We start from the raw sequence: 13,535 nt of genomic DNA, 5'->3' as shown, positions 1-13,535 counted from the left end.
AAAAGTGCTAAGACAATGAGACAAAAAGCTAAATGACAATGAAGCCAAGCAAAGCATTGGGGAAATGTCGCCGTTTGATTTTTCATTGAATCATTTTAGGAATGCTACAGCCATCATCATTGTCGTCGTCGTCGTCGTCGTCGTCATCATCATCGTCATCATCATCATCATCATCATTCGTCCCTCGAAAAAGAAAAAGTTTAGGGATAGAAAAGGCGGAGAGGTCGGCCTGAGAAGCTTGTCTCTGGCCTACTCCTCCACAATGGGGTAAATGGTTTGGGAGAGACAAGGAAAGGAAGAGGGAGAAATGAGGTGGCAATGCAAAATGACAGCGACTGTTAGATATCAAGGGCCCTATAACAAAAAAATATTCCAATATGTTTTTATTCCAATCTCCTGACGTCAAATTTGCTTAACCGCCGACGCAAGCATCGAGCGGTGGCCCGCAGGGTTGTCTCAACAGACCAATCAAATGCTGTCCTCGTTCATAGGAGGTAACTTTTGTTTGCTTGAAAAACGAATAACATTGCCTACACTGAGCGGCTTGTATTTCTTTCTCTCTCTCTCTCCTGTATTATCTAATTGGCTGACAAGAGGCGAGAGGCACGCTCAAGTTGAGAGGGATTCGATGGGGCCGAGCCAGTCCATTGAATATCGATAACCGGATGAAGAGCGTGGTGCCGGCGTCTGCGATTGGTCCGCTTTCCCTTACTTAGCTTGCGGTGGCTGGTAGAAAATCGCGGCGGCATGCAATGGAAGGTTAAGAATGGCGCTAGAACGGATCCTCAGCAAAGAATAGTTGGCTGAACGAGGTCGTAAACGTGCCGAAAGTGCTCGAAAACGTTACACGGCCAGGCAAGAAGTTTTATTATAGGTAAATAAACCCATACTCTCCGGCAGGTGCGAGTAGCCAGCGCCTGAGCGATCGGCAGCAGCCATCTTTCATTCCTTTCGGAACGGGGCAGCCTGCGGCTATTCAGAAGAAAACTAAGTTTTGTTCGGCATATTGATAAATTTTTAAGGCGTACGCGTCACTTTGACGCGGTGAATGTTCGCGGTTTTGTAACGCCGCGTGACAGGCAGGTGAAGTGGGTGCAGCCTGAAAACTGTTGACCAATAGCCGAGGGCTAATGGCGAAAAGGCGTCGAATCAGAAATAACTATTTTTCTTTTGTTCGGTCCAATCATGCATAATCAGTGTTTACACGTCATATCAGATGGGGAGCTATCGCGATTTTTGTGACGTCGCGTGACAGACAGCTGGAGTGGAGGCGGTCCAAAAAAGTCTTCGACCAATCGCGGAGGGCTGACTGCAGAATTGGAATAGAAAAGTTCGGAATAGCTTTACCTTATAGCGCCCCAGATCAATCTTCAGTATATACACACCGTGTACAGTTCCTACAGATATACGTGTCCCACATACAAGGCACAGCAGTCATAAAAGCACATTATACACATACTCGGTACCGGGTTGACGTACACGTACATGGGCTACACGTAGCGTACATGGACTATAAAAAAGAAAACCGCATTTACGCGCCATTAAGCTGCAGGAAACACCGGTTTGAGAGCTTCAAGTATCTGAACCGCTGTCTTAGCAACAGGTTTTTTTCACACCGGCGAGTAGGATTCTCAAGGCACTGATCAACTTGCTTGAGCAGCACCTTGATGTATTCGTTCAATGACGATTATTCAAGCTTATTGTGTAGTCGCTGCGCTTCTGCATTTTGTAGCGGATGTGCTTCTGTATCGTGATCTTGTGACGGATTGGACGGCCACACTGTAGAAAGTTTGTCCGCCACGATTGAATTAGCTGTAGGTGGCTTTCGTGATGACAAAGAAGGTCGCACGGCGGAATCATTGCTCTTCGCTCTAGATGCCGTGCCTGAAGGCCGATTAGACGAAGATTTACACTCGTCTTTTTTTTTTATTTTTCTTTGCGGGCTGTTCAGGTATAGTACTGGGCCCTCTTGTTCTGTTGCTTTTCTCTCATTGTGCTTCTGCGTGCGCCTCCTGCGACGGCGCACTGCGGTTGCCGCCTCGCTGTGAGTAGACCGCTTTCTTACCAAGTAGTGTTCGCTCAGTTTTCATTTTAGGACAATCATTTAATGTTGCTTCATGCATGGCCCCGCTGCAGTTAGGAACTATCAAACATCGCCTTCGTCCTCGTGACATCGCTGTGCCGACGTCTCGCAGTGTGCATCAGCATAAACTGCTGCTTGCGCTCCGGCATAGCTTGTGAACGGTCAGATATGTTGCAACATGTGAATATTGATACCTGTGCTGCGCATAAGCATAAAGATTACAGTATACATGACACGTTGCATAGCGTGAAAATAAAACCAATTATACGCATCGCATTGAGCTGAATAGCAGTAAATTAACTGCTTCATTAAAGCTTGACTTCACAAATAGAGTCCAACATGTGCGTTGGATTTGCATAACTTTTACTGCCTTTCGTTCGTCAGCAGCACACTGCGTCTTCTCAGTAGTCAGTAGGCCTCATAGTTTTCACTGCAGTACCCCGTTCTCTTCAAATGAAATGCTAGTGTGCCATTTTGTGCTCTAGTGTCGGTGTAGCCGCATTATATGCTCGTCAGTTTCTTTTTTGTTTGTTTAGCACAAGTAAACCTGATACGAGAAGTCCAGTCTATAGCAGTGTAATATATTGTCACCTTATGCGGGCACAGCATAGCAGCGTCAACAAGAAGCTCTGAAGTGCATTTTGAAATACTTGTCGACGGGCTCAAAAACAAAGCAGGGGGAAAAAAAGAAAAATTGCAGATCCCACGCGCTGCAGAAATCGGTTTAGGCGAAGCTTTCATTATTGTTTACAGAGAACGCCGTTCTTGTTTAACAACCATTCGCAGGTATAGAGCGCATGACCAATGTTAGGCATATTATATACACCGGGAAACGCCTCGCTCAATATAAACTTGTGACAGTGCCCACAGAAATAGTTCGTGTGTACGTGCGTGTGTGTGCTTAGGTTTTTTTTCCCCTTTTTTTATCCTTCTTTCTTTCTCATCTATTGCATCCCCTTGACCCTCCCCCAGTACAGGGTAGCCAACCGGAGATCATCTCTGGTTAACCTTCCTGTCTTTCCTTTGCCTTTCTCTCTCTCTCTCTGTGAAGCTCAAATATGCGGATCCCGCACATGGCGCATGTCGATGATGCGAAGACGACGATGACACAACGACAATGGGATGTCGACACTGGAATGACGACGATGACATGGCGACGACTCTACAACGCCGACAACGGGATCGGAATGATGTGACGATGACTGTATGACGACGACGGTATGACGGCAAAGGAAGGAAAACCCTGGAATAACGACGAACGAATGATGATGATGGCGCGATGATGACGGCGACGGCATTACAAGAGTGAGATGACGAAGCTGGAATGACGGCGATGGGAATGACCGTGGCGGCATCGCGACGACGGCATGCCCAGGAATATATACGACTGTACGACGGCGACTGCACGATTACGACGGCGCGACGGCGACGGCGTGTTGCTCACGTCCGCGCTTAGAGAGAGAGAGAGATGCAAATGAGAGAAAGGCAGGGAGGTTAGGTACGTACATCACCTGCCGTGTCCGGTACCGATCAACCCTGCCGAGCAGGCCTCTGTATCGGTATGATGTGTCAGAGGCATTACCGTTCCGCGTCCCCTGCATTCTTCAGAATGGCAATACGCAGCCAGAAGGGCGAAATTAACGGGCCAACCGCGCAACGCCGTAGGAAGCATGCAGGCGGCGCCAGTGGGTGCGCCTAATGTTGGACTGAGATCACTGTCTTTTCGTTTTATTGTGGAGACGGCGTCATGTGTTATAAGTCGCCAGCGCCACAAAGCCACCCAGCGACACGTGTTTTATGTCTCCAGCGGGCAAAGCCACGGGGCGACATGTGGGGTTTACATGCCAGAATTACTCTCCAGGGACTTCTCGTCGCATGCCGCAGCGGCGCCGCCCGAACTCGAGCTGTTCTTCAAGCAACAAAACCGATCGTGTGTCCTTTCCGAGTGGATGAAATCTTGGAGCTAGAGCGTGCTCAGTACACGTGGTTGTCGACACTGGTCCTACATCTTCCGTGCTCGTTTTCGTCTAGCATATAATTGCACTTACCCAATGTGGGGGGTAATGTCGGTATGGATAGGGGTTGGAGCGGGTGGGTGATAAATGGTTGAACAAAAGGGAGTAAACAGAATAAAAGTAGGACTGGTACAAATATTATTAAAGTGTACTAATTTTTAATGGGACTCATAACAGTAAAGAAAACGTACAGGGTCGTACGTGTGTCGCATGTCTCGCTGCGCATACACCTCCGCTCACCATTATTCCCTCGACAAACGCCAAACACAGCCTTCGTGACTTCGCTGCGTGGATGTCTCGCGGTGTGTTTCCGCACGGACCGCTGTTTGCACTTCGGAATAGCTGGTGAACGATGAAGTGCATAAATATCGCCTGACATTAAAGTTGTGACCTGTGCGGTGCCTAAACATGAACATTGTTCGATATTACATGTTGCGCAGGGTCAAAGTATAGACAATCGTACGCCTCACATTTAGTTTTAGAGCATTTAAGTAAACTCTTCACGAATACATCGCTTCCTATAGATTCTAACGTGTGCGTTGCATCTGCATATATATATATATATATATATATATATATATATATATATATATATATATATATATATATATATATATATATATATATATATATATATATTAATAGTGCGAGACAGTCGTCACAGACACATGTGGAATACTTGATTGATGTAAAACTGCAAGGAGAAGGCCTACATGCGCATCTCGAGGCGAATTCTTAACAAAATGGAAAATGTTATGGCGACGGCAATCTACACTCCACCGGCTGTCGTTACGTTGTTACAGCTGCTATGCCTGTATGTGCCTGTGTCTGTACAAAAACTGCAACCCCCAAAGCGAAAATCTTCATTCTCATCCCAGATTGAGAAATGCATGATATGACACACAAAAAAATTACTTTTTAAGCTCCAAGGTTCAAATTGTTAACTCCCTTGTTTTTATACACCCAATTTAACGACCCGATTCATGGCCAATCCCCCACTGTGGGCATGCGCCGTGGCCGCTCATGAGAACAACATACCGAAAATTGCTGAGTGGTGCCCCAGATGCATAAGCTGCATGACGAACGAGATAACCAAAAGTAAGATGTCTTCGTACAATTAGAATATACGCGTATGAGAAATTTTTAACAACCTGCGAGTTTGTATTGTGAAAGTACGCATACAAGTGTTCACTAATGTATCTCCAAAGGTATGAGCCTATGCAAGGACCAACGACATTCGAGCTATGACGCTCTTGTCTGTGTACAAAAGAAATGCATACCAATAGAGATGACAAGAGTGTGGCACATAATGTTGCTAAATATAAAAAAAAAGCGTGTGCGGTCAAATTTCCTGACGTCACACACACCAGCGTACGTACAAATTTCACTGTAATTTCACTCTAATTGCTCTAAAAATGTAATAGATCTGTTGGGACGACGCACCATTGAACGTTATGGGTTTCACATTGAAGATGTGCAGATGTTCAGAGCATGCGTCTCGGCAAAAGCTTGCCTGCGGGAATGATTAATATTTACTGTTGCTTTCAAAGCATCCACCATCGCCGTATAGCTGAGAAAAACTGCAGCGAAGCTGTGGCGGCAAGAAAAGCAGCAATTCGCGGATAAACGCGTATGATTGTCGCAATACCACGTACACCGCGGTCTCTGCCATCGACGCAAGTTTAATCACGGAGCACCGTCACTGACATGCTTGGACGAGTGAACCTGCATGCTACTTTTACGCTGTGAATGGCCCCGCCAAGCGAATCTGATGACGGGGCAGATGCCCGTTTGAGCTATAGTCGGATACAACTTTAGAAAAAAGGGGGCGTTTACTCCTCCGAGGCGGAGGCGCACGAGCACCCACCAATGGGCGCGCACTCTGGACTAACGTCGTGAGCCGGACGGCCGGTGACTCCGCCGACGGAGAAGATGGCCGCCCGCGCTTCGAACTGGGCGAAGTCGCGTCAGCTGTGTGCTTCAGCCCCTCGAACTGTTTGTGATGGTCTATCATGCCGGAAATATTACAGCGGGCTTACGATGCGGCATTTGTGCAGCGTGCGTTTATTCTGAGCCGTGATACGGCGAAGGAACACTGCAGCGAGCATCGCTGACGCTGCGCTGCGCTTTGCCTGAAAACAGGATCCCGCGGCGACCGCTACGAACACACATCCTGCGTGTTTGTTCCACGTTGTTTTATTTCGTTCCCGAGTGTAGTTACGGCGAGTAGTTTTCCAAAGACTGGTGCCTACTGTTAGCGGCGGGTGCGTTCGTATACTGTGTTGCTGCGTTTTTCGTCGGACGAGGTGAGGTGATGGAGCGAAACCATTCTCAGGAGAAATCAGAAAAATGTGCGCACATGAAACAAACCTACCAGTGTCTCAACAGAAAATATTTGCAGAAGAAGCTTTCAACGCAAAGATTTGTCGCCGTCAACTCAGCGTGAACGATCATTGTCAGCAGTAAGATAGCCGAGCGTCTAGCCACGGTGTTCGAGCGTTGTGTAGCACCGTCGATTGATTGCTGTCCACCAGTGCTCACCACACACGCGAGCTGTAGAATGTGTACTGTGAAATTGTGAAAACACAAAACCAAAAAATATCAATTTTATGCTATTTAAAACCAAGAGTACTTATTTAAAATGATGAATGACGCATTTTTGTACCTTCCTGCCTCGACCGTATTCTCGCCCCGGGTTTGTAATGGTTGCGATAAATGCATTGTTTTATATAGGTACATTTTCAATAGCAACTGATTCATTTTAAGCTTGGAAAACGAGTCGTAGATACGCCTTGTACAGATGAACAAGCGCAAAAGCCTTGCAGAGCTGCTCTTTCTACTTTGGTCACTTCCAATGAAGCTAAAGAGCGGACGACGGGCAGCGTTGTAGAAGGCGCGGGGTTATTTTTCTGTCGCTATCCGGCATGTGCTGTAGCACATGAGAGCTCTACTAAACCAGTCATCAAAATACAAAAGTCTTTATTTACGTCGAGAATTACACGTTTCAGGAGCACGATTTTTCGAGCGGGACTATTTTAGTCGCGGAGGCCATCGGCTGTCGCGCTTCGGTCATCTGTGCGGGGCCTCCCCTTTTTTCTAAAGTTGTATCCGACTATAGCTAATGCAAAGGTTCTCGCGACCTCGATTAACGTCAAACACCTTGCATGTTTCATATATTTCGTTATTACTTATTTATTATTCCTCAAAGGGCTCGATGTGGGGAACATTAAAATGACCTCAGTGTATGCATGAACGCTGGTGTTAGAGCCAGTGTAACATGTCCGGTTTTGATTCGAGCATGTCGATCTCTCTACTTGTAGCCGCCCGTGATACACCCTGGCTGGAGCTCAGTGCTGGACGCGACTGCCTTCCGATCGGCGTGTCCGCAGTTTGACTACCGCGGGAGGATTGTCGGCAACGAAGACTGCCTCTTCCTCAACATCTACACGCCAGGATACAGGGTGAGCAGCAGATAAACATGCACCGCCTATGTATGCCACCTCTTTCAACATGACTGCACGATCACTACACGATCTGTGCTATTGTGATCTGTGCTACTTCCACAGACATAAAGGATATGTCACGCAATGCGTTTCGAGAAATTCCAGCAGTTTCTGATTACGTATATAAGAAAAAGAAGGAGAAAGATGGACTTTGTTTAATGGGAGCTAAAGGAATTAGCTGTACTGCTTTAAGAGTTCAGCGCCCAGCTTTTCGCACAGGTCTCTTGCATTTGCCACATGGTTAGTCCTTCGCCATATTGGTTTGCGGACTTATTTTATAACGAAAGTCCTCCTTAATCGCAGAACGGCCAGACCCCTTCCTACCCCGTGATGATGTTTGTGCACGGTGGCAACTTCGAGACTGGAGCCGCAAGCCAGTACGGACCACAGAAACTCGTCGACAAGGACGTCGTCGTGGTCACTATAAACTACAGGCTCGGCATTCTTGGTACGTTGCTTTGCTAATTTCATGATGACATTGTGTGGAGCAGCAGAGAAAAAAAATACGAGAGAGGAGGGAGGTAACAAACACAGTACTATATAGCTGCTCAGATGTTCACGCAAAAACCGTAATCTGTGACGGGAAATTTAAGAAAACTAATTGTCTTAGTGTGTGCTTGATCGTCGCCGTTTGTGCCAGTCGCTACCCATTTTGCTGGTTTGTCCTTCCACATGGCCTCATATGTGTTGCCATTGTTTTTCATGGAAAAGCAAAGACGGCGATTATACGCCGACGAAGAATAAAAAACTTGAACAGGACGTAAAATTGCCGCTTCTGCCTTGAAACAGTTACACTTTGACGGCTGAGACAAAAGTGATCTCAGTAGTAGATCAGTAGTAGACGTTCCTCCTTTTAAAAAAATGTTTGTAGATATTTTGCGCCTTTAAGCTCATGGGTATATACCTGACATTATGTCGTAAAGGCAAGCTCCGCTGCTGCTTCTAACACGCCCGCCTCTTAAAGTCCTGAGGCCACATCCCTTGAAGGTTTTGTTAGTGGAAAGTCACATTATTCAAGACGCTCCTCTGAAAGCAAGATATAACGGTAAATGACCAATGATCAATGACTAATATAACAGCGTGTTCATATCGGCTGGTTGGCATACATCCTGTCAAACAGCAGAATTTTGGACAGCGCGACAGAGGACAAAGAGGCACAGGACAGAGCGCTGTCTAGCGCTCTGTTATGCTTCTTTTCCCTTTTTTTGTCCTGTGTCACGCTGTCCAAAAGTTTGCTGTTCGGCCAAATATAAGCGATATAGAACGCGGTTGTGCTTAAAGTTCATCTTACTAGACGCCAACCGACATGAAGCACCGCTCATCGTTCGTGTTGACTTTGCGAGGCATGCTCCTTAGGCTAATGGGAGCACTGCTCTGCCTGTACGGTGCAGTCGCGTTAGCGCCATGCTGTAAAGCGCACTCATACGACACATGGTCGTACAGGCCTGTTTCCGCGTTCTTTCGAAAACTGCGAGCTGTGCGCCGGAACACAGTGTTACAAAAGATGACTGAATTCTTCAGAGATAGAAAATCATTTGACCCATCCACACTTGTGTGTTCATAGGATTCCTGAGCACGGGCGACAGCGTCTGCCCTGGCAATCTGGGCCTGCTGGACCAGAACCTGGCGCTCAAGTGGGTGCGCGACAACGTGGCCCACTTTGGCGGTGACCCTTCGCAGGTGACGCTCTTCGGCCAGGGCTCAGGCGCCGTCAGTGTCTTCCTGCACATCCTGTCACCCCTCAGCCAAGGTAAGCGGCAAGTGCAAATCCAGAATCGTCGTCAGTCGTAGCACGTTGCAGAGATTTTCTTACTATCGAACCGAAGCGGTTCCGCAAGTTAATCACACCGCAATACGTGCAAATGGTTCGTGCTGTATGGTGCAGTCTAGCGCCGACCATGCATGATGGCGTGTACCGTCAGTACTGTTGAGGAATGTACCTTTACGCACGACTTAAGGGTAACTAACATTTAATCGCCCCAAGATGATCATACTGAGTGCTTAAGGGTTATGTTACACACTTCTCTAGTCATATCATAAGAAGCCAACAACGACTGACACCAAGGACAACATAGGGGAAATTACTTGTGCTTAATAAATGAAATAAAGAAACGATAAATTAATGGAAATTAAAGTGGATGAAAAAAACTTGCCGCAGGCGGGAACCGAACCCACAACCTTCGTATTTCGCGTGCGATGCTCTAACAATTGAGCTACAACGGCGCCGTTTCCCCCATCCACTTTCTTGGGTATTTATGTGTCCTAGTAGAACCCTGGGAGTGTTAGCCAGAGGCACCACTCACAGACCTTGGCGGCAGACGTGGAACGTCCTTTTTTGCCGCAGGCGTCACGAGAACGTGATCTTTTTGGGTGAAGGCAACTGGTCAATAAACCCACACATGCTACCTGAAGGCATCAATGTTGCCGGATTCGAAACCCTCGTTATGTAATAAACGAGAAGAAAGGGGCTTAACCAAGGGGCCTGATTTTTATTAGTCATATCATAAGAAGCCAACAACCACTGACACCAAGGACAACATAGGGGAAAATACTTGTGCTTAATAAATGAAATAAATAAATGATAATAATAAATGATAATATATAATAAATAAATAAATGACAACCTTCGCGAAATGCGAAGGTTGTGGGTTCGGTTCCCACCTGCGGCAAGTTGTTTTTTCATCCACTTTAATTTCCATTAATTCATCGTTTCTTTATTTCATTTATTACGCACAAGTAATTTCCCCTATGTTGTCCTTGGTGTCAGTGTTGGTTGGCTTCTTATGATATGACTATTAAATATCTGGCCCCTCGTTTACACTTGATTTCCGACAGTGCGCAGAGCGACCGTAAGCTTCAGCGGGAGACCCACCCACATGAATTGTATCACTTCGCGTGGAAAAACGTATTTGCCGTATACGTGTCTCAAATAACTCCTGACGCACGTGCCCTGATGCGCACTCAGAGCCCACGCATACAGGATTCTGCAGTTATGGCCGTCTGTGTTCCGTGAGCTACGCGCACAACTCCGGTTTCTATTGTTCCCCTTTCATTAACAACTCGCAAATTCCTTCTTTAAACAAGTTTTCAAGAAGTTCTAAGGCTTTATTTTAAAAAAAAAACCTTGATAAGGCTTTGCTATTTCAGACACTCAAGATAGAGAAACACCGGAGAGCGAAAACCTGAATTAGAAAGCACGATTTATTGTCAAAGAAGTATTTGGTCAAGATGAGTTGGCTGATCAGGAACAGTGCCTAGCATGCAGAAGCACACAGGACGAAAAGACACATGAAGTGCAGGTGTTGTGTTTACGTGCCGTGCCATTTTGTGTCATCTCTTTTCTGTCTATAGCCAATTTGTTTCAGTGAGTGTCATTCATTCCTCGGGAACATGGGCTCCCTGCATAAAACAACAAGAAACGTCATACGTCCGTTAGTCATCTCCGCCAGTCTTTTTTTTTGACACAGCGGCGCTAGAATATGCTCGCACGCCGGAAAGAGGCGTAGCTCGTTGGATCAGCGCCAGGCTTCAGAGCCGGAACGAAATTGGCTGGTTTCGTTCCAGCGGGAACTGCAACACTCATTCACGAAGAATTGTAGAGCTCCGGAAGACAAAAGATACACCTCCAAGAAAAAGGCAGTCATCGCTGACTTCATCATGTCGTAAAAGAGGTAATTGTTTGTTTGCGTGAGCGGTAGTTTGCGACAGCCTGTTTTCAATCATACATTTCAAAGACAAAGGCGGGCATTGTCATGGCTGCCAAGCGGCGTTCGAGCGAACATTCTAAGCCGGAACGGCGATTTGAGCTCGGCGTAATTAGATTTTCTGTTCGTGTCTATACTGTTCGTCACCGATTTTTGCTTGCGTATCTGCACTTCCTCTGGGCACGACGACCGAGGGTCGTTGCCCCCAAGTGGTCCCTTGCTTGACATAGTTCTTGTGCCGACCGAAGAGCATCTTTGGTTGCTTTTAATGCGCAAAACAGTCTGTGTTTGTCACTGAAAGAGAACGTTACGATAACAAGCTCGCCGCGGCATTTTGCAGCGAAGCTACTAGCTTCTAGTTGGTCGATCGGGATTTCTCGTGAGCTCGTGCTCATCCTAAAACAGTACCATCACCGGCCGCGGCCATTCAGACAGACCTCAAACGGCAACTGGAAAACGGCTTTGTCTTTGAGTTTCCCCGTAACGCAATTACGTTTTCTCGTATGTTTGAATTACAATCCGAAGCTATCATATGTGCAGCTTGTGTGCAAGTCGTACTTTAGAAATTCTCTGACGCAATTAAAAAAAATCAATTACTTTATTAAGGCACTTGCGCTTGGCGGAGGGCGTGGAAGAATGAGGATGCATGTTGCACTTCCGCACACGTAAGTGCGCGCGTGTCGTACGTCTCTTGGGGTGGTGGCGCTTGCCTAACGTCGGCTGTGCTTGTCTAACGTCGGCAGCAGCTTCGCTCCACATCCACTTTCACAGGGTGGAATGGAGGCTTTCTTTTTTTTTTAAATCTCGCCTGTGGCAGATAGCCTAATCGTATTCCTTGAGCTGGTTTACTCGAAAAGGCGAAGATCAATTCCTTGAACAATAAATTGAAATTGATGATTGAATATATAAATGATTTTTCACTAATTAGCGTTTTAAGCAATCGCTTTCGAGCACATATTGCACATCGCGAGTCATATATCCACTTAGAAGGAATTCTCAGGGTGGCACTATTTTCGGTATGCGCGTTCCCGAATTTTGCGACGAAATACATTGGTAACCCAGTTAAATATGTCCTGCATTGACTAAAAATTCGTTTTGTTAATGAAAAAAGCAAGTGGAAAACACTGCATTTTCCCGCAAGCTTGAGAGCACTTATCTCAAGGCTGGTGCTAGTTCCAAAATTTGTTGCAAGTGAATGTAGCTTGCGAACTCGCTGCCTTCAATTCGTTAATTGCAACACGTATCCTAAATTGATTAGTTACAAAGCCAAAAATAATTTTATATATCAATGTATTTACTGTGCTTTCCAGTGCAATTGATGTCCACCTACTTATTCGTGCAATCTTCCGCAGGTAGTAGAATCTATTATTTTTCTTCTGTTTTTTTTTATATTACAGTTGAATCGCCTAGCGTTCCAGTTCTTTTGCAGTAATTGTTTGGTCGAATTTCACGTAATACGGCCTTTTGCTTACTTTCGTTCGTGTCTCGCTGCGTATCACTTGCCCAGAGTTCTCCGATTTCAGGTCGATCCATTGCAGTGGCGTACGCTATATCGCTTCATCGCTAGAGCTGCTTTATTTCTCATCATGCCACCTATGCTTTTGCTTTCGGAAGTGCCTGCGGGAATGCCGGCAACGAGCGCCGCCAGCCTTTTCGAATGCCAGCCAAGTAAACGACCAAAAAATGTTCCCAGGGCTGTTCGTGCGTGCCATCGCCGAGAGCGGCAGCCCGCTGAGCGACTGGGCCGTGGAGCCCGAACCGGCGCAGTTCAAGCGCATCGTGGCCCAGGGCGCGGGATGCCCGACCGACGGCCCGTCGTTCGCGCTCATCGACTGCCTCATGCAGACGCCCAGCAGCGAGTTGCTGCGCATCCAGCAGGAGAGCAAGGTGCGTTCCACGGCCCGCCGCGGTCGCCTCGCGAGGCTCACGTGACCGCTATAGACGAGCGAAGGCTGGAGACGACCTGCGGTATCACTGATATACTATGCCCTCGCACTGATAGAGCGTGCGCCTTTGGAGAGACGATGAGCACGAGTTGCGGGGAAGTGCGTCGGCCGAAATGACGAATCAGTGTTATAAAGCTTCCATTTACTAAAATGAAAAAATAAAAAAATAAAAGAATAGCGCAAACATAGCTAGCTGGTAATAATGCACAAAAAAATATTCTGTGTGCAACTAAAGACCCAGCAACAGTGCGTGTGCGTTTGTGACAAGTTCCGCGCGTATTACA

The 13,535-nt window shown here is 46.7% G+C and overlaps 1 protein-coding gene across 1 annotated transcript in view; it reads left to right on the top strand.

The window, feature by feature from the left end:
• LOC142579797 (cocaine esterase-like) overlaps positions 1-13,535 on the top strand; it is a 52,036-nt gene that overhangs the window by 25,302 nt on the left and 13,199 nt on the right. The window contains exons 2-5 of the mRNA XM_075690375.1: positions 7,419-7,559; positions 7,905-8,049; positions 9,166-9,351; positions 12,999-13,192. Coding sequence (XP_075546490.1) covers positions 7,419-7,559; positions 7,905-8,049; positions 9,166-9,351; positions 12,999-13,192 — 666 coding nt within the window. The remainder of the gene's footprint in view (positions 1-7,418; positions 7,560-7,904; positions 8,050-9,165; positions 9,352-12,998; positions 13,193-13,535) is intronic.

This window comes from Dermacentor variabilis, chromosome 1, assembly GCF_050947875.1.
Source record: "Dermacentor variabilis isolate Ectoservices chromosome 1, ASM5094787v1, whole genome shotgun sequence".
NCBI lineage: Eukaryota > Metazoa > Arthropoda > Arachnida > Ixodida > Ixodidae > Dermacentor > Dermacentor variabilis.
This window is presented reverse-complemented; position numbering and strand designations above follow the sequence as displayed.